General features: G+C 50.8%; 1 protein-coding gene across 2 annotated transcripts in view; it reads right to left on the bottom strand.

The window, feature by feature from the left end:
* Positions 1 to 1954: 1954 nt before the first annotated feature.
* The window catches only part of ARID3B (AT-rich interaction domain 3B), a 59690-nt gene continuing 41813 nt past the window's right edge, over positions 1955 to 19831 (bottom strand). The window contains exons 5-9 of one of the 2 annotated variants that reach the window (XM_008015884.3): positions 8036 to 8219; positions 6606 to 6889; positions 6225 to 6479; positions 4807 to 4908; positions 1955 to 2869 (exon numbers count right to left, since the gene is read on the bottom strand). In XM_008015884.3, the coding sequence (XP_008014075.3) occupies positions 2706 to 2869; positions 4807 to 4908; positions 6225 to 6479; positions 6606 to 6889; positions 8036 to 8219 (989 nt within the window). In that variant the 3' untranslated portion in view covers positions 1955 to 2705. The remainder of the gene's footprint in view (positions 2870 to 4806; positions 4909 to 6224; positions 6480 to 6605; positions 6890 to 8035; positions 8220 to 19831) is intronic. The other variant, XM_008015885.3, reaches the window with a different exon arrangement.

The raw sequence follows: 19831 nt of genomic DNA, 5'->3' as shown, positions 1-19831 counted from the left end.
CACCAGTGGTAGCCTGCTGTTCAGTCCCAGTGATGCTGTAGTCTAAAGAATCCATCTCCGTCTAGATAACCCTGTGGGTCCTCCCTTATCGTCTGACCCAGCAGGAGCTCAACAGGGGCTCAATCAAGGTGACCCGCTGGCCCTGTGCCTGCCAGGACACTGATGTGACATCACTGGAGTCAGTTCTGATGATAAGGTAATGCCGGAGAACCCTGCTAACACAGAAGGTAAGCTGAGAGTGAGCTCAGTGAGCCTTCCCTTTGAAGAAGGGGTGAGTGAATGGGAGAAGATTCAAGACAAATCAAGGGGTCAGGAGTAGTTCACTCAGTCCCCTTTCACTCTGAAGGAGCTCACCTCTCCCCAGTACTGTCCAGTGGAAGGGCCACTCAAAGCAACTGAGAGAGACCTGCTTGTGTGAAGAGGTAGAGGTTTATTGAAATATAAACATTCGAGAACATGTAAGATAGAAAATAACCACAACATATACAGACACTTGCTGCAGGAGGACATCTGAGGTATTTATTCACTGCCTAGGCTACCCATGTGCTATCACATTTTTCTGGTTAGAATACACATAAGATGGGGAGCAGGGAGGGGACAGAGCTGCCCTGGCTGATGGCACCTTCAGGGAAAGCTCCGCTTGGGCCAAGGCCCCACTCCTGGGGGTACCTGCTGGCAGCCCCCATCACACTCTGGGTGAGACCCTGCTGTTGTCCTTGAGGGCAGTGAGGGTTCACTCCAACGGTGTGGCCAGGCGAGCTACCTGGGGAAAGCGAGAGGATCCAGTGACCAGAAGGACACAGTGTGTTGTCCCTGCATCCTCTGGGTGGGAAGAGTCCATCCTTTGTGACCAAACCCCTGAGAAAGACATACTGGCCAAATGTCTGAGACGCCTTCACATGGGCCCAGTGCCAGCCAACTGGGCTCCTCACTGGCACCAGGTCCCAGATGCCCTTCTCTGCCCACACCCTGCAGGCTGAGGCTAGACGAGGTCAGCCCCCCGGAAATGGGGGGTGTGTGTGTGTGAGTGTGGGAGTAGGGGTAAGCGTGTGTGGAGGGCTGAGAGAAGACGCAGTTGAGCATACCTGCAGCTTACCAGGCTGAGGTATCTGTTTGTGCTCAAGCTTTTGATTCCCTGTCCTCTCCTACACAGGACTGAATGCAAGCTGCGCCGCCACACACACACACGCCATGTGTGGTGTCTCCCATTGCCACAGCCCCATGTCCCAGTGGTGGTGTTCTGCTGAACATTCCAGGGCTTCCTCGACTGAGGTGAGCCGCACATAAGAACTGCCTTTTCTTTACAGCACAGGAGCTGCCTGCTCCCGCCCAGGGTTCAGGAGGAGCTGTGGAGTTCTTCATCTCCTCATACCCTGGGGCGGCTCAACCTCTGGCAAAGTCAGCAAGGACCCCAGCCTGCCTGTGCCCTGAGCTGGGAATGCTGAGTGATGGGGAGATGTCCTGCTGCCTCCCTGGTCAGCTGGGGGTGGGGGTGTGGCAGAAAACGGTCTTCAGAACTGGTGTGGTTTCAGGGCCCGACCAGCATGAGCGCGGGCCTCTCCACTCCACCTCCCCGCCCCCGCGATCCCTGAGTCGTCTCCCCTGCCTGCCTCTACCCGCCTCCTCACTGGGCTTGAGGGAAGGGCCAGAGGGGCCGGGGTACCCAATCACTTGCTTGACTTTGGGGGTGATCTGTTTTCATTTCTTTGGTGCTACAACAACAATAAAAATTTTAAAATAAAAAAACAAAAGTCAGCAAAACACATATAAAAAAGATTTCAGAGATGCAAATACTTCCTGAAGACTCAAACATCAACAATTACAAATCTGAGGTATTTCAATGAACCTGACAGCGGCACATGTGGGGATGGTGAGGCCAAGATGGCCCCATAAGAAAGAGAAGAGGGCTGGGGAAAGGACGAGTGGGCTGTTCTTGGGAGAGCAGGCCGATAAGGGCAAGTGGGGAGCATGAAGTTTGGGGGGTCAGAGAAGGGTCCGTGTGAAGCAGGTGCCAGGGCTCGGCAGCCCCAAGGTTCTGCCGTCTCGTCAGCAGATGCCCTGTGGGCCCTGGCCCTCAACTGCCCTCACAGCCTCTTCCTTCAGATCATTAGAAGGGGGATCTGGGACCCTGAGGACTGATTCAAGACTTGCGTTTGAGGGACCCATACCCCAGGAACCTAACAGTAGGCAAGGTGGTCTGGAAGGGCCCCATCCCATGCTCAGCAGAGAAGCATGAAGGCATGCTCTTGGCTCCTAGCAGCCCCACATGGGACTTAAAAACAGGGGAAGAGACTAGTGGCCCTGGGGTCATGGCAGAAGGCAGGGGCAGGGAAATAAATTAAAGGGGAAGGGAAATGGAGGGCCTCCAGCCCTGTGTCGGCTGACAGATTGTCAATACACTGTGCCCCGAGCTGGGAGGTGGCTGGGGAACCCTGGAGGAAGCTGGACACCCACAGACCCCCACCGAGTTCTCCAGGACAATCCCTGATTGGACAACGCTGTCTGTCCTGCCCCTCTAGCCTCTCCCTGCCCCCAGAGTACAGCAGGACCTGAATGGAACCTGGACAGACGGGCACATCCAAACTCTCAATGTCTGGCCAAATGGTGCTCGTCGACGTGGGCTCCGTGAGATGAGGTAAATTCTGTGCATCAACTTCCTTCACTCTTGACAGGAGAGTGGCAAGTGGGAAGCTGGGTCCTGCCCATCAGAGGGACCAGCTGGTGGAGGGCTCTGCGCTGGGGGTGCCCCGGGATGAGGTAGGACTTGGTGAGCAGTGAGAGCTGCTGCTGCTGCTGGCGCTGCTGCCGAGGCTCTGGGGAGCAGACCCCGCGATGAGGTGGACCACAGGCTTCTGGGCAAACAGCACACCTTGGTGGGGGGAAGAGAAGCAAGTGTGGGCAGAGGAAGAGCGAAGGGGCGGGCCAGCTCCTTTCAGTAAGTATTCACTGCTGGCCTAGCCCTGTGCCTGACTCCGCTGTAGACACTGCGTTAGGGGGTGATGGGAGAAGATCCAAATGCTGTCCTGCCTTGAAGTGCTGATGGGCTGGGGAGGGGGACAGATAGGTTGTCAGAGTAATTTTGCTAAAATGTCATAAATGCTCTGAGACAGGTGTACCCAGGGTACACAAAGAGGAACAGCAAGTCCAGGTGCGGTGGCTCACAACTATAATCCCAGGACTTTGGAACGCTGAGGCGGGAGAATAGCTCAAGGCCAGGAGTTTGAGACCATACTGGGCAATACAGGAAGACCCTTGTCTCTACAGAAAAAAAAAAATTTTTTTTTTTTTTTTTTTTTTTTTGAGATGGAGTTTCGCTCTGTTGCCCAGGCCAGAGTGCAGTGGCGCAATCTCGGCTCACTGCAAGCTCCACCTCCGGGGTTCACGCCATTCTCCTGCCTCAGCCTCTGGAGTAGCTGGGACTACAGGCGCCCGCCACCACACCCGGCTAATTATTTGTATTTTTAGTAGAGACGGGGTTTCACCGTGTTAGCCAGGATGGTCTCGATCTCCTGACCCCATGATCCGCCAGTCTCAGCGTCCCAAAGTGCTGGGATTACAGGCGTGGGCCACCACGCCCGGTTTTGTTTTTTTTTTTCCTGAGATGGAGTCTCGCTCTGTCGCCCAGGCTGGAGTGTAGTCGTACGTCTCGGCTCACTGCAACCTCCACCTCCCAGGTTCATGCCATTCTCCTGCCACAGGGTCCTGGGTAGCTGAGACTACAGGCGCCCGCCACCACGCCTGGCTAATTTTTTGTATTTTTAGTAGAGACGGGGTTTCACTGTGTGTTAGCCAGGATGGTCTCGATCTCCCGACTTCGTGATCCGCCCGCCTCGGCCTCCCACAGTGCTGGGATTACAGGCGGAGCCACCGCGCCCGGCAATGCTGTGCTTAACAAGTGTCAGGTGGGCTTGTCCCCAAGCTCCTCCGTAAACCAATGAAATGGGAATGGGAAAGGGACTGCTGTTTTTATGAATACTAAGTTGTTTCTTTCTTTTTTTTTTTTTTGAGACGAGGTCTTGCTTTGTCACTCAGGCTGGAATGCAGTGGTACAATCATGGCTCACTGCAGCCTCGACCTCCTGGGCTCAAGTGATCCTCCTGCCTCAGCCTCCCAAGTAGCTGGGACCACAGATGTGCACCACTATGCCCGGCTAATTTTTTTTTGTATTTTGTAGATTTGGGATTTTGCTATGTTGCTCAGGTTGGTCTTAAACTCCTAGGCTCAAGTGATCCTCTTGCCTTAGCCTCCCAAAGTGCAAGGATTACAGGCATGAGCCACCATGCCCAGTCATGAATACTAAGTTAAACCCTTGGAAAGACTCTGTAAAGGTGCGAAATCTACCAACCAACAAAACACTGTTGCCAAATTAGGTTTAGGAAGAGATAACTATAAAAGACTGGGGGGCGGGGACCTTAACAATGTAAGCTGATTCTGCTATACCAGGGTTCCTTTGCCTGTGTCTCAGTCTGCAAAAGGAAGAGCTGAACCAGTCAGAGGAAGGCTGTGCATGAGAAGACCGGGGGATTGTGGGACACTGACCGACTGCTTCCATTAACGAGCCAACCACTGGTCTAAAAGGGTTAGGTGAAAGATTTCTGCCAAAGTGGGAGGGACCTACCATCCTGTTAACAATCCACAGTCTCTACGCGTCCAGAGGACCACCTAACCTTTGCAACTCTGAGACCAGGAAAAAGGAAGCCACCATGGGAGGTGTTCAGACAGAGGGCAAGAGGCAGGGTCAGCCACAGAGCTGCGCTGGGGCTGGCTGCAGCCACGTGGGCCTCCCCCAGAGCTCCAGGGCCTCACCTGCGTAGGTGGTGCCATCGATGTCCACGGACATGTTAATGCTCCCAATGCTACTCGTGGTCAGGTTCAGTGCTGCAGCCGAGGCCTCTGCTCTGTCTTCTGCTGGGGACAGGGAGACAGTGGGCCTGGTCAAGCCTTCCACAGCACTCCTGCTGTCCTCTCTGATGCTGCCTGGCCACCCCCGGTCAAAGCCTCACGCTGTCAGAAGGCACCTATGTAACCTCCTGAGTGTAGCGTATGGCAGGAGATCCCAGTCTCGCTAACCTCCTGTTGCTGGCTTTTTCCACTGACACAGTTCATCTCCCCAATTCCCTCTGCTCCCAGAGCAAAGGAATCACAGCAGGCAAGGAGGCCGACCCCAGCCCCACCACTCTGCACTGGTACTTTCCACGTGATGGGCAAACCCCGAGCTACACTACACACCAGGCCCAGGAAATCAGAGATCAACGAGACCCAGCCCCAACTTTGAGGACCCACCTTGCCCCTTCTTTCCTTTGACTGAGTCCCTCAAAGAGATGAGTCTATGTCCTCAGCCCCTCCCTTCCATGACCACCTGGGCAGCTGGCGTTTGTAGAAGGCTGCAAGTGCTGGCACACACAGCCTCTGCCTGGCTCACCCCAGACTCAGAATTCTTCCCAGTGAGCTGTCTTTCCTAACAGCCTTTTGCTTTGTGTAGGAGCAGGGCACCTGGCCCTGGGTGAGCTGTTACCTCTCAGTTTCTTTCTGCTCCCCAGGGGCAATGGGGTAGGGAGGGGCGGCCTGGAAATATGTACAGCGCCCTTCACACCTGGCTCCTTCCCACACATCTCATTCATGTTTGCTTTGAGATAGCATCAGGACCAGAATGGGAAAGAATGTGTGTGAATGGGAAAAGGGGCATGTGGCTTGGGGAAGAGAATGTGGGGCACTAGAACGATGTGAAGAGGAAGGGAAAGGATGTCAATTATGCTGCCAAACTTGTGTTTCCTCCTTCTCTTTATATTCCTGAGTCCCGCTGTCTAGCCCGGGGCAACCTGGCCCCTCGCTGAGCCTCAGGAACATGGGGTGTCTTCCTCCCCGACCTGCAGAGGGTGCCCTGCTCTTGCCTACATCCAGTGAGGTGCTGGGGTGAAGGCTGGTGGGGAAACGCTGCAGCTCTCTGAAGGCCTCTGGCTCCTCCTCTGTGAATAACTGCTTTTCCCTCTTATTAGAGAACAGAGCACCGCCTGAGGCAACATGTGGTCCCCTCTACTAAACAACCTCAGCTTGGTGAACTGAGATCTCAGTGCCTCTCTTCTGGGGGCCTAGAAGGCAGAACCTGGAGGGGCCTCTTCCAGGTCAGGAGTATGTGCCTCACCACCCCTGCCCCCAGTCTCAGGAGGCGTGAATGGGCGTAGGGTTTCCCAGTAAGGGAAGGCTCTGCCCTGAGCCTGGCTCACCCCTGCCGTTGATCCTGATCTTCATGGGGAGCTGTCGTGCCATGGTGAAAAAGTTGCGCTGGAAGGCCTGCTGCACCAGGCGCTGCTCCTCCTCGGACAGCCTCGACACCTTCTTCTCAGCAGGCTCCCCTGACTCCAGCCGCTCCCTCAGCTGCTCCAGCGCGGCGGTCCGAGTACCAGCCTGCTGGTTTGCCAAGGTCACGGGCACAGCCAGGCGATTTGGCACAGGCACTGTTGTCACTGGGGCTCCATCACCTGCGAAAGAACTGGAGCTGGACCAATCCACAATTGACCCTCTTGCCCAAAAACCCCAGTCTTGAACACAGGGAAACTGGCATCCCTTCCTCCCTTTCTTCCTTCTCCCCCAGGAGCCCTACTGACCTTTCCTGAGAGTGGTTGCTGGGGATATCCGAGGGCTACTGGTATTGCTGCCACTGCTGGAGCCAAGCCCAAGGATGGGAAAGCGGATCTTGGGTGGGGAGAGGAGGGCAGGGGCCCCGGCAGCGGCAGCAGCAGTAGCTGCAGCAGGTGAGTAGCCAAAGAGGGAGGAGCTGTAGCTGGGCCGCCGGCCCTCCCTACGGTTGCCATCAATGGCTGCCTGGAGCTCAGCTGGGGAACTCAAGGCTTTCTTCTCACACTCATAGGCATACAGATACTTCATGTACCTGGAGGAAAGGAAGCAAGCAGGAAGAATAATCCAAAACAGCACCAGAGATCACCCAGTTGAGGTTGGTGGGTCTCTGGAAGCAGTTTGCTGGCCAGGACTCTAGGGCAAAGGATCGCAACCTTGGTGTACTTGGCAGAAAAGTCTGGGATGGCTGGACACTCTGCCCCAGCCTCCTCTAACTGCCACTCAATCCTAAATAGGCTCTACTTTGAAGGACCATTCATTAGGGGAAATAAATAACATCTTAGTTGGTGTTTCACATTTGTTTTGGTGCTTTTTTAGTGCCCTGGGAAAAATTAGGCCCATGTTTTACAAGGGCTTTCTGGCTTCTTGATCTTATTCAGAGCTGGGCTAGTCAGATAGGAGCAATTCTTCCTATTGTGCATGGGACCTAGACACTGTCATTCTTTGTGTCTTAGGTCCCAAGAAGCAGTTCTCTACCCAGGAACCTCGCCATTCTGGTTGTAGCTACACCATGCTACCTAACTGATGTCAGCTGTACATTGCATACTCTTCACAGAACAACTTCCAGAGTGTTCCAGAAGAACAGACTCCTCTCTGGCCCTCATTCTTCAGTGCTACTATTGGTTTCACCGCTTCCATCACCCATGTAATTAACTCAAATGCTGACAAAACCAGATCACCAATCCAAGGGGGCCTTCCTGCCTGCCTTTCTCTGGGTCCTCTGCCACTGGGTAAGCTGAATGTCAGGTAAGAGGAGCCACTTGGGGTGGAGATGCTGTTTGGAAGACAATGTCCTGGAAGGGGCACAGGTCTTAGAGACAGAAGCTCAGGTCTGAATCTCAGCTCTACCACTTACTGGCTGGTATGGCCTTAGCCAAATTATTTAACCCTGGAGACTTCATTTTTGTAATGTGGAAAATGGGGGCATACCTACTTTACAGGGTTGACTGTGAGGTTTAAATGAAATAGTAAAGTACCAACACAGAGTAGACACTTGGTAAATGGCGGTTCTCATCACTACTTGGTTTAGTGAGGGATTAATCTCAGAAAGCTCCCCACTGTTTCGGGAATCCACTCATCTTGCTAACTATACAAAGGAATTTCCTTCCTTCCTCTCCTCTAGGTTACAACATCCCCTTTCTTCAGCCTAGCTTCCTTCCCCCAGGCCCTGGCCACTCACTGGGTCCTGAGGGTGAAGGCAGCACTGGTGATGGATGTGGGCAGGTTCAGGCCTTTGGTGATCTCCCTCCAGATCTTCTTGTTGATGATCTCCACCAGGCCCCCCTTCTCGGTCACCAGCTTATACAGCATGTACAGGTCCAGGATCTGCTTGGCCATGATGGGGATTCGGTTGATGGGGGTCCCTGTGGTTGTCCGAGAGAAAGAGACAGCGGGATCATCATCAAGCTGAGAAGGATTCCGCGTATGCCCACCTTTAACTGAGCTGGAAACAATGCTCATGAATCTGTTTGGAAGTGTAATTTAACTCAAACTCCCCAAGCCTGAAGACTCAGACTAGCTGTCAGGACAGGTCCAATGCACAGGCTATGTGGGCCTTGCCAATGCACAGGCTATGTGGGCCTTTGGCAAAGCACTTAGACTCTCTGGTTCTGTTTTGCTGTCTGTAAATAAGAGGGCCAGACTAGATGATTTCAAAGGTGCTTGTTTTTTAGTTTGTGTGTGTGTTTTTGTTTTGTTAGCAGTATGATTCCAGACTATTCCTAGTGATCTGGCAACTTATCTCTGCAGCTTTCAGACTCCATTCAGTGGCAGCTTCCTCCAGGAAACCTTTCTCTGACTTCCTAGAAGGGGAGCCCTGCCTAGTCACCCTCCTGGCAGCGCTCAGTGCTGCTTGTAAGAGTGTGCTCCTTGGCTGGGCGCCGTGGCTCACGCCTGTAATCCCAGCACTTTGGAAGGCCGAGGCGAGCAGATCACGAGGTCAGGAGATTGAGACCATCCTGGCTAAGATGGTGAAACCCCATCTCTACTAAAAATACAAAAAAAAAATTAGCCTGGCTTGGTGGCAGGCGCCTGTAGTACCAGCTACTCAGGAGGCTGAGACAAGAGAATGGCGTGAACCCGGGAGGCGGAGCTTGCAGTGAGCCGAGATCGTGCCACTGCACTCCAGCCTGGGCGACAGAGCAAGACTCCATCTTGAAAAAAAAAAAAGAGTGTGCTTGTTTGCACATGCCTGCTTTCTCCTCTCCTGCTTGATGGAGAAATGGTTTCTTTCTCTCTCGTGTGCCCCGCTATGTCAAAGGAGCTGCTGGACACACCAGTCTCCAGGGGAATGAAAAGCCACTCAATTCTCTCCCCACACCAATCATTCCCCCACTCCCTGGCCTCTGAAAGGGGGAGGGTCAGAGCAGCTTCCGCCCAACGGCCCCGAGGGGAAGTGAGAGGAGCCAGGGACTTGATTAGGAAACCTGGCACCGAGCAGGAAGGGCTACTAATGAGCACCAGGGGACGTGGTGAGGGCGGGGCCAGTTCTTTCACAGCCGGCTGGGATGCTCGTCAGGAGGCGTGATGGATGACTGTCATTTGGCAGCCTCAGGATTAATGATCTGGAGGTCAGAGGGGAGAATTCCACAGGGAAGGGTCACCGTCCGGGGCAGGGTATGAGACTTGTTGCCTTTTGATGGCAAACTCCTTTTACTGTACACAGACTGCTGCTCCTCTGCCTTGCCCCCTCCCGTTGCCCCAGTCTCGCTGAGGTCTCACTGGGCTGCCTGGTGGACCTTAAGCCAACCTGAGCAGGGAAGAGCTGTTTGTTTCTGCTCCATAAGCCTCTTTCCCTAAAGGCACAGCAGTTTTCTCAGCTCTGAATGGCAGCCTCAGCAACTCTTTTACAGGATGGTTCAAGCCAGAGAATGAAAAGGAAGCAATGTGGGCATGGATATGTGGGGCTGCTACGGCAGGACCAGGCCACTTCTTTTTCTTTTTTTTTTTTCAAAGATAGGGTCTCACTCTGTTGCCCAGACTGGAGTGCAGTGGTGCAATCATGACTTATTGCAGCCTTAAGCTCCAGCCATCCTCCCACTCAGCCTCCTGAGTAGCTGGGAATACAGGCGCACACCACCACACTCAGGGAATTTAAAAACATTTTCTGTAGAGATAGGATCTTCCTATGTTGCCCAGGCTGGTCTCAAACTCCTAAGCTCAAGCAGTCCTCCTGCCTCAGTCTCCCAAAGCACCTGGCTTAGGCCTCTTTCCTAAGTGTGGGGAGGGAGTTAGTGACCTTGAAGACCTTTACCTTGACCTGCTGGTCCTTGGAGGGTCAAGGACAAAGGGGTCATGGAATTAGACCCACAGATTCACAGGTAAAATAATAGAGGATTACCGGCATACTCCTAAGACACATAGCTCATGTGCTGGTTGACTTCTCCCAGTGCTGTTCTAAACAGTAAACCTTCCCCCTACCAGAAAGACAAAAGCCTGATGTGGGCCCCCAGCAGGACAGAGCTAACGTCGACCTCCTTTCAGAGGCCTGTCTGCCCAAACATACCCATGGCCTTGAGTCCACACCTTCCAAGGCATTACCTGGAGTGTCTGAGAGGACCACTCCCAAGGTCCCCTCACACAGGGCTCCTAAGCTCACATTTCCAGAAGCTCCTAGGGCATCTTCACACATGTGACCCGTTTACTTCCAAGTCAGAATGTCTGTACTGGGCTCATCTTCATTCCCCTAAACTAGCTCCCTTTCCCCACACCTCATTTTTTCCCAGCAACACTACCACCCTTGGAAGTTAGGCAGGAAGGCAGGAACCTCGTGTCAGCACTGGCTCCTCTCCTCTCCCTATCACCCACTTTCAGGGTGCTAGAAGGCTTCATGATTCGTCCTTGGAGGTACCTCTCAAAGGCATCTTCTTTTTTGGCCCGCAGCCACCATCCTGGTCCAGGTCCTCTCTGGCCCACAATTGGATGCCTGCAGTAGCCTCTTACCCATACGATCAACTTGCACACTGCAGCCAATCTTATTAAAATACTACTTTTACCATATCACTCACTTCCTTGTTTAAAAACCTATGAAAACTCTTATTGCTTACCTAGCCCATCTCACATGTCCAATCGCATGACCCACGTTCCTCAACGCTCCCTTAAAAGATCACATATGAAGTATTCCTGGCATATCTGAGCAACTCACTTACACTCCAACTCGCTAGGCCTTCTCCCTATTGCCCCCAAAACACGCTCTTTTCTGCCTCCAGTCAAATCCTCTACAGTGTCCTTCTACATCCACTCCTTCCAGGAAGCATGTTCTCACTACCCCAGTTCATGTGGGTTTCTTCCCTCTCAGAATTTCTATCATGCCCCTGTAAGTTCAGCAAATTGTCCTTCTCTAATTGTTTCACGTCTGTTCATCTGACATCCCTGGAGGACTGTCAACTCTATGAAGGCAGGGGTTGTCTTTCCTCTTCCATGCCTACCATGCCTTACAGCGTTTAATAAATTAACCTACCCAGACATGTTTCTCGGAGTCGAAGCAACCAGCCCCATGGTAATTCAATTGAGAATCTTTTTCTAAAGTTTCTTTTTAGAGACAGGGTGTCACTCTGTTATCGAGGCTGGGGTGCAGTCACGTGATCATAGCTCACTGTGGCTTGAACTCCCGGGCTCAAGCGATCCTCCCATCTCAACCTCCTGAGGAATTGGGACTACAGGGGCACACCACTATGCCTGGCTAATCTTTAAATTTTTTTGTAGACACAGGGTCTCACTATGTTGCCCAGGCTAGTCTCGAACATCTGGTCTCAAGGAATCCTCCCACCTTGCCTCCTGAGTAGCTGAGATTTACAAGCTCCACCCACTGCACCCAGCTCTCAACAGGGAATCTTTTTTTTTTTTTTTGAGTCGGAGTCTCACTCTGTTGCCCAGGCTAGAGTGCAGTGGCACGATCTTGTCCCACTGCAACCTCCGCCTCCCAGGTTCAAGTGATTTTCGGCTAATTTTTGTATTTTTAGTAGAGACGGGGTTTCACCATGTTGGCCAGGCTGGTCTTGAACTCCTGACCTTGGGTGATCCACCCACCTCGGCCTCCCAAAGTGCTGGGATTATAGGCGTGAGCCACCGTGCCCAGCCTCAACTAGGAATCTTAAACACACTTCCCACACGCCTGTGACGTGCCTGCTGGGACCCTCACAATTGAGGCCAAAGGGGAAAACAGGTGTCAAAGAGCAGGCAGTGGCCAGGTGTGTGACAAGCATAAGACAGATGTGGCAAGTGTTGAACCAGCATGACAGGGCTTGCCCAGCTGAGGAAGTGCTGTCCTACAGGTCACCTTGGACAGCTAGCTTTGAAACTCCATCTGCAAACAGCTTTCAGAGTTTGCACTATTTTCTTTTGAATCTTTTTTTTTTTTTTGAGATGGAGTCTCACTCTGTTGCCCAGGCTTGAGTGCAGTGGTGTGATCACGGCTCAGTGTAGCCTCAAAATCCCGGGCTCAGGTGATCCTCCCACCTCAGCCTCCTAAGTAGCTAGGACCATAGGTGCACACCACCTAGCTCAGCCCAGTTAATTTATTTTGTTTTTTATTTGTTTTTATCTTTTGAGACTGAGTCTTGCTCTTTTCCCCAGGCTGGTGTGCAGTGGGGTGATCCCAGCTCACTGCAACCTCCGCCTCCTGGGTTCAAGTGATTCTCCTGTCTCAGTCTCCCGAGTAGCTGGGATTATAGGTGAGTGCCACCATACCTGGCTATTTTTAATAATTTTAGTAGAGATGGGGTTTCACCATGTTGGCCAGGCTGGTCTCGAACTCCTGACCTCAAGTCATCCGCCAGCCTCAGCCTCCCATAGTGCTGGGATTACAGGCGTATTTTTATTTTTTGTAGAGGTGGGGTCTCACTATGTTGCCCAGGCTGGTCTCAAACTCCTGGACTCAAGCAATCCTCCCACTTCAGCCTCCCAAAGTGTTGGGATGACAGGCATAAGCCACTCCACCCAGCTGAGATTTTCTAGTGTGGTTCGAACCGCCTCTGAAGGCAACTCCCCAGAGAGGAATTACAAATTCATTTTGAGTAGTCAGTGGATTAACTGCCTGGCTATTTGAGATGGCATCTTTGAAGGACAACATTGTTATAGATGTAGAAATTTCATTAAAAATTAGCCTCTTTATAGTCACACACAAAGTGACTGTATTATATTAGACTGAGAGCTGCTTAGGGCAAGGGGGACACTGGCAGATACAGAACCTGAGGAGACAAGGAAAGGTCACAGTGGTGTCTGAAGTCAAGGTTGTAACCTAACTAATCAGTGACCTCTTCCCAGAGGGGAAAATGGACTCTTGTGGGAACTGTCATCACACCACAGAGAAACCGCAGGTAAGAGGCGCACTGGAAGCCGTGGTGGTGGCCCCTGCACCCTACCGTGTGGCCCAGCCCCACCCGCGGCATACTTCGGAAGCTGCTGTTTTCTTCACTCCACAGTGGACTCTCCTCACACAAGCCCCCATGCCCTGCTCAGGCACCCTGGTTCTGGAGATCAAGCTGATAAGGAGATTGGGAACATTCTTCCCTGTGGTTGGCCCTCTGTTAAACTGTTAAAGTGGCTCCCAGTGCAGGCTGGCCACTTGGTGCCATCAGAAACAAAGCAGAGGCTATGCCGAGGGCTCTCTCTTAGATGACGGTGGGGCTTTCTCCCATCGGATAATCCAGACACAAAAGCCTGCTGTGTCTTTGATTCCTCTAACAACTGAGAGAGGCAGAATCTGCAGGGTGGTCTCAGCAGTTTGCTTTGTGCTTAATGGACCTGGTAGCCATTTCTCTTGTCCAAAGTAAATTCTACTATGAAGAAAGAAGGCCTTTAAGCTAAGTTTACCTGCTGAACAAGAACCAATAGGCAATTGACAGACTCAGGCCTCAGTTTCTGCAAATGTGAAGTGAGGAATTTGGACTAGATGATTTTCAGTTCTAAAGTCTATGAATAAAAAATTAAAACAAAATTCTGCAGATGTACCTTCAAGCCAGCAACATACAAATTGATAAACAAAAATTGGCAGTTGTGATTATTACCAAAGGGAGAATGACTTGGTTTTAGGAACCTGCCTGAATGACAGAGTAATATTGTCAAATGGCCTTGATACAGATGGTTTGCGATTTTCTCTGTGAAGGGCCCCTGGCTTAAGACCAGATTTGTGAAGTTCACATCCACAAGCAATGGCTCCTTTCCCAGCCTTTGTGGGAGGGAGCAAGGGGCTCTGGCCTGCTCTCTGGACGGTTTTCTATCTTCCTCTAAGGAAGCTCTTCACCTGAGAGAGACAGGCCTCTGTCCACGATAAATGCAAAAGCAACCCGCAGAGCACTGGGAAGGAGGCAAACACCCATTGAAGAGAGTTCTTTGTGGGTCACTGGTGTTGGTCCTACAGGAGACCAAATCTCCACCCCCATCATGCCTCCCAGAAGAGGGTAAGCACCTGATGGGGAAGCCTGTGGACTGTCAGTCACTGCTATCAAAGCAGGAGCTAGGATTGAGGGTAATTAATCATGCTCTCTCTGACAGGAATCCAGGGCCTTATCTGCACCCCAAGAAGTGCCGCTGGTCTCCGGTTCCCTCCTCAATAAAGGAGACTGACAGTTGCAACAAAGAGGCCCCTTATCAGATTTCAGCCAGGGAGCCTGCAGCCAGAGGGAGGGACGGATGTAAAAGGCTTTTATGAGGGCCATGGACCCAGTGAAGCTGGCGGGACTCCTGGGGCTTTAACCCTTGTTGGTGGGAATGCCGCTGGGCGCTGGCACTAGCAGACCACAGCTGTGATCAGCAGCTTCCAGTGCAGATGTGGCCAAACAAAAGCTGCTCCCTGGTACTTTGTTTTCCTTCCTGCCGCTCAGACAACCAAAACAACCTGAGCTGGGGATAGGGGTGAGGGCAGAAGAAAAGATGGCCTCTTCTTGCTTTGGAGACAAAGATGAGAGATGGTAAGAGTGTTGAAGGGAAAGTCACTTCCTCCCCATTGCAGAGAATGGGCCGGTTCCAGGGAAGTCCAGAAGCAAACAGGGACAGGGACCCCAGACAGACTCATATGGCTGCCTTCCTGCCCACTGTGCAGGGGTGAGGGCCCAGGACCCAGGGTATGGCCCTGCCAGGGACCCTCACTGCATTTTCCTGGCTTTGAGAAAGATCATTAATCATTTCCATAGCCTGACTGTCAAAGAGAGCTGACCAGAGAGCCTGGAGAAGTTAAAACCTGTGTTAAGCAGGGAATGTGTGCAGGCAGGCAGGCTTCCTGAACATTCCTCTGCATCTTCATTCTTGCCCTGCTCCAGGCCTGCTCCAGGCCTGCTCCCCAGAAGCCAGTAGAGAAATGACTACTGATTTTCCCCCATGACTTGTTCATATAGAGAATATCACAGCAGATACTGGCGACTACTAGAGGGGACAAGGGCTGAAAAACTACCTATTGGGTACTATGCACACTACCTGGGTCACGGGATCAATCATACCCCAAACCCCGGTGCCATGCAATATATCCATGTAACAAACCTGCACATGTACCCCTTGAACCTCTAACAAAAGTTGTAATAGGAAAGGAAAAGGGAAAGGGAAAGGAAATGGAAAGGTCTCCCGCTGGGAAACCAGGCAGCAGTGTCTGGCAGTCGGCCATGCAGCTTGTAGTTGCCCTGTTCCACAAGACAGGGCAGAGGCAAGGATGTGCCAATATGCTAGTATGGACTGACAAGAATCCTTAAGCCTTCCACCTCCAACTGCCCACTGAGTGGGTCTAACTTACATACAGTATAGTGCATTAACCTTAACCATACAGCTTGCTAGATGTGTACTTCCAAATACACCTCTGCAACCATCCCTCACATCAAAACATAGAACTTTTTTTTTTTTTTGAGACAGAGTCTCAACTCTGTTGCCCAGGTTGGAGTACAGTGGTGTGATCTGGGCTCACTGCAACCTCCATCTCCTGGGTTCAAGTGATTCTCCTGCTTCAGCCTCCCAAGTGGCTGGGATTACAGGCGCTTGCCACCATGCCTGGCTCATTTTTGCATTTTTAGTAGAGACGGGATTTCAGAATCTTGGCCAGGCTGGTCTCAAACTCCTCACCACAGGTGATCCACCTGCCTCAGCCTCCCAAAGTGGTGGGATTACAGACGTGAGCCACCACACCCGGCCAAAATACAGAACATGTCCAGCACCCCTAGAAAACTCTCTCATGACTCTTTCCAATCAATATCCATCCCTCCACCCTACCCACTCTGGAAATAAACTGCTATTCTGACATTTTTTTTTTTTTGAACTTTATATAAACGGACTCATATAGTATATATTCTGTGTCTGGCTTCTTTTGTTCCATATCAAGTCTGAGAGTCATCCCAGTGGTGTATAGCAGTAGTTCATAACTTTTTTTTTTTTTTTGGAGACAGAGTCTCACTCTGTAGCCCAGACTAGAGTGCAGTGACATGATCTCGCCTCACTGCACCCTCTGCCTCCCAGGCTCAAGCAATCCTCTCACCTCAGCCTCCCAAGTAGCTGGGACTACAGCAGGTGCCACCACATCTGGCTTTTTTTTTTTTTTGGTAGAGATGGGGTTTCACCATGTTGCCTAGGCTGCTCTTGAACTTCTGAGCTCAAGTGATCCGCCCGCCTCACCCTCCCAAAGTGCTGTGATTACAGGTGTGAGCCACTGCACCCGGCTAGTTCATAACTTTCTACTGCTGTGTAGTGTTCTAGTATGTGACTATGCTACATTTATTTATCCATTCTACTACTGCTGGACATTGGAATTCTTTCCAGTTTTTGGCTATAATGAATGGAGCTACTATGAATATGCTTGCCTGTATCTTTCAGTGAACACAAGCACTCATTTCTGTTGGGAATATACCCAGGAGTGCAACTGCTGGGTAACAAGGTCCAGGTATGTTTAGTTTTAGCAAACACTACCAAACAGACTTCCAAAGTAGATGTATCCCTTTACGCTCCCAGCTGTAACGCATGGGAGAGCTGGTTGTTTTACAACCTTGGAGGCTAATTTTAAACTCATTACCTTTTTTGCTACTCCAGCTTCGATTAATCTCTTTAGGTGAAGTTCAACAGTAAATGTAATATTGTATTCTGCTATGCCTAATAATAAGATTATGGTGGCTGGGCGCAGTGGCTCACGCCTGTAATCACAGCACTTTGGGAGGCCGAGGTGGGCAGATCACCTGAGGTCAGGAGTTTGAGACCAGCCTGGCCAGCATGGTGAAACCCCATCTCTACTAAAAATACAAAAATTAGCTGGGGGTGGTGGCAGGCGCCTGTAATCCCAGCTACTCAGGAGGCTGAGGCAGGAGAATTGCTTGAACCCAGGAGGAGGAGGTTACAGTGAGCCGAGATCGCATCATTGCATTCCAGCCTGGGCAACAGAGCGAGACTCTGTCTCAAAACAAACAAACAAACAAAAAAAGGATTATGGCTATGACAACTGCATTCAGAGAAACTGGCCAATGAGTCAGAAGGAGGTGGACTGCGGGGTCTTCCCTGCTTTGCCTGCCACTGGGCAGATCTGGCTGGCATCTCCAGGAGGGGAGTGGAAGGCTGGCTGGGCTGAGGCACACCTCATGGGCCTTCTGGCCTGAGCAGTGCATGGCTGTCTGAGTTTCCAGTGCTGTCCGTGCCACTAGTCTCTCAAGACCCAGCAGAACTTCCCCAGGGTGTAAGTAGGCCAAACACTCACTGCAATCTTTCCCTGTACCAACTCTTAGATGATTTACTGAATACTGGCTCACTTTGGGACAAAAGAGGCAAAACTATCAAATAACTCAATTTTCCCGTGTGTTAGAAATACCAATAAAAGATCTTGAAGGGGAAGAGGCTGAATTTAATGACAAAAGCAGGCTATTCAAATTAATTGTGACTTTCAAAAACCAGATTCCCTTTCTATGATCGTGGATAATGGGGTATTTATAGAGTATTATAAGGACTATTAAAAATGGAAAAAAAACTATATATTTTTAACAGCAGCTGGGTCACTTAGAGAGAGAAAAAGATCTGGCCTCAGACAAAGGGCTAATCCAGACACTTAAAGATTTGCATTTTAGACTTTCATTTGGGGATAAAGTTAGAAAATGAAGCCCCAAAGCCTATTTCATCTGAAAAAGACAACATACTTTCATCTACCAGGAAGGGTGTCTAGGACACAGACCATTTACGGCAAGATACAAAGAATATACAAGAAATTGCCGCCACCAAAAGGCAGAGCAATATATGTCATGAACATTTCCTTGCCTGAGATGGATAGATAAGCACACAACAGAAGGAAAAACACTCAAGTTGCACTTTGAAGCATACTAAGCCCTTTTCCCACAGTAAATTCTTTGTATATTCTGAAGATCCAACAATCCATTTGGGAAAACCAAGGTCAGTTTGTAGCCTTGAACAGAACTGATGGGGGCAGGAGGGCAGGTCTACAAGTGAGAGCTTGACAAAACTTGTCTTCCATGTAGCCAGGCAGTTCCTTAGCCTGGTGTGCCCAGATGGGGCAGGGGCAGGAAAAGAGAGCCTTGCTTGAGGGCATTCTGGGCACCTCCTGTGTTCCCCAACCCCATCCCATCCTGCCTTGCCAGATGGCAGCCTCTGTGCCACTCCGAGTTGTTACATCTGCCCTTCCCTATTTCTCTGAGAAACAGCCCTGATCCTGAGATGAAGACCCATTTTGCACATCAGGTTCTTCCCTGTGTTCGTCGGCTAGATGCTCAGAAGCACTACTGGATGGTGGCCTGTGGAGGCAGGCCAGCACCCTCTTGGGGGCAGTGAATGCTGCAGAAGACACAATCCTTGCCTGCTGCCCCAAACGGGAGTGATGGGGTTGCTGGCTCTAGGGAACAAGTTTCTCAAAGATAAGGCAGGAGAAGCAAAGCACACTGGCTTGGGAGTTAGGAGACTGCATGCTAAGTCTGCTCTGTGGCCTTAGGTGAGTCACTTAACCTTGGTCTGCTTCTTCAGGGTTACAGGTGATAACCTTTGCTCTCTCTACTCCACAGAGCTGGAGCTGAGGGGAGCAGGAGATCAGATAATGGGTTGAAAGGGTTCTGTAATGTGTATGGTATAATAAAAATGCAAGTAACAGTAAAATCACCATTATCGTCGTCATCATCCTGACTCTTTAATGAAACCACACTTCTGTTTCACTTCCTAGGGAATAAGAAAACAAGCTTTTCTTCCTCACTGATGAAGGAAAAATGAAATTGTTTATAACAGCCTTTGCTTACTAGACTTAGAAATTAGTCCCTCCCCTTCGGCACTGAAAGACTAAATGGAAAATCTATGAGGGAATGGTATTTCAGAAACTACCCACAGGGAGTTAAATTAGCCAGACAATTTTATTTAGAACTGTTTTGGCTTTATGTTTGACAAAGAAACATGTTTTTTGTTTGTTTTTTTGACAGTCTCATTCTGTTGCCCAGGCTGTGGTGCGATCTTGGCTCACTGCAACCTCTGCCCCCCAGGTTCAAGCGATTCTCCTGCCTCAGCCTCCCGAGTAGCTGGAATTGCAGGCATGTGCCACCATGCCTGGCTAATTTTTGTATTTTTAGTAGAGATGGTGTTTCACCATGGTGGCCAGGCTAGTCTCAAACCCCTGGCCTCAAGTGATCCGCCTGCCTTGGCCTCCCAAAGTGCTGGGATTACAGGCGTGAGCCAATGCGTCCAGCCGAAATGTATGTATCTTTTGCACACACAAGGCAAAAGATGAGCCAAAAGGGGCATCACAGTTCTAAAACCTAACTAATCTTTTCTAGAGAAATATTCTGGCGGGAGTAGGGTGGTGGGGGACAATCAAGGGCAATGTGCTTAACTGAATTTGGCTTCAGTCAGCAAAAGAGGAAATACATTACACAGCAAGGACAGGAGAGAAGCATTTGGTCTCGGAGATTCCTGGTGTCGTTTCACATAATTACTTTGATAGAAAACTGCTAAAGGGGCTTTTCTTCTTTTGATTTTTGTTCATCAAGGGTAGCTCAATAGACACAATCATGGACACACAATACAGACAATA

Source organism: Chlorocebus sabaeus, chromosome 26 (genome assembly GCF_047675955.1).
Source record: "Chlorocebus sabaeus isolate Y175 chromosome 26, mChlSab1.0.hap1, whole genome shotgun sequence".
NCBI classification, from domain to species: Eukaryota; Metazoa; Chordata; class Mammalia; order Primates; family Cercopithecidae; genus Chlorocebus; species Chlorocebus sabaeus.
Note: the sequence above shows the minus strand (reverse complement) of the source record. Positions and strands in the feature narration are given on the sequence as shown.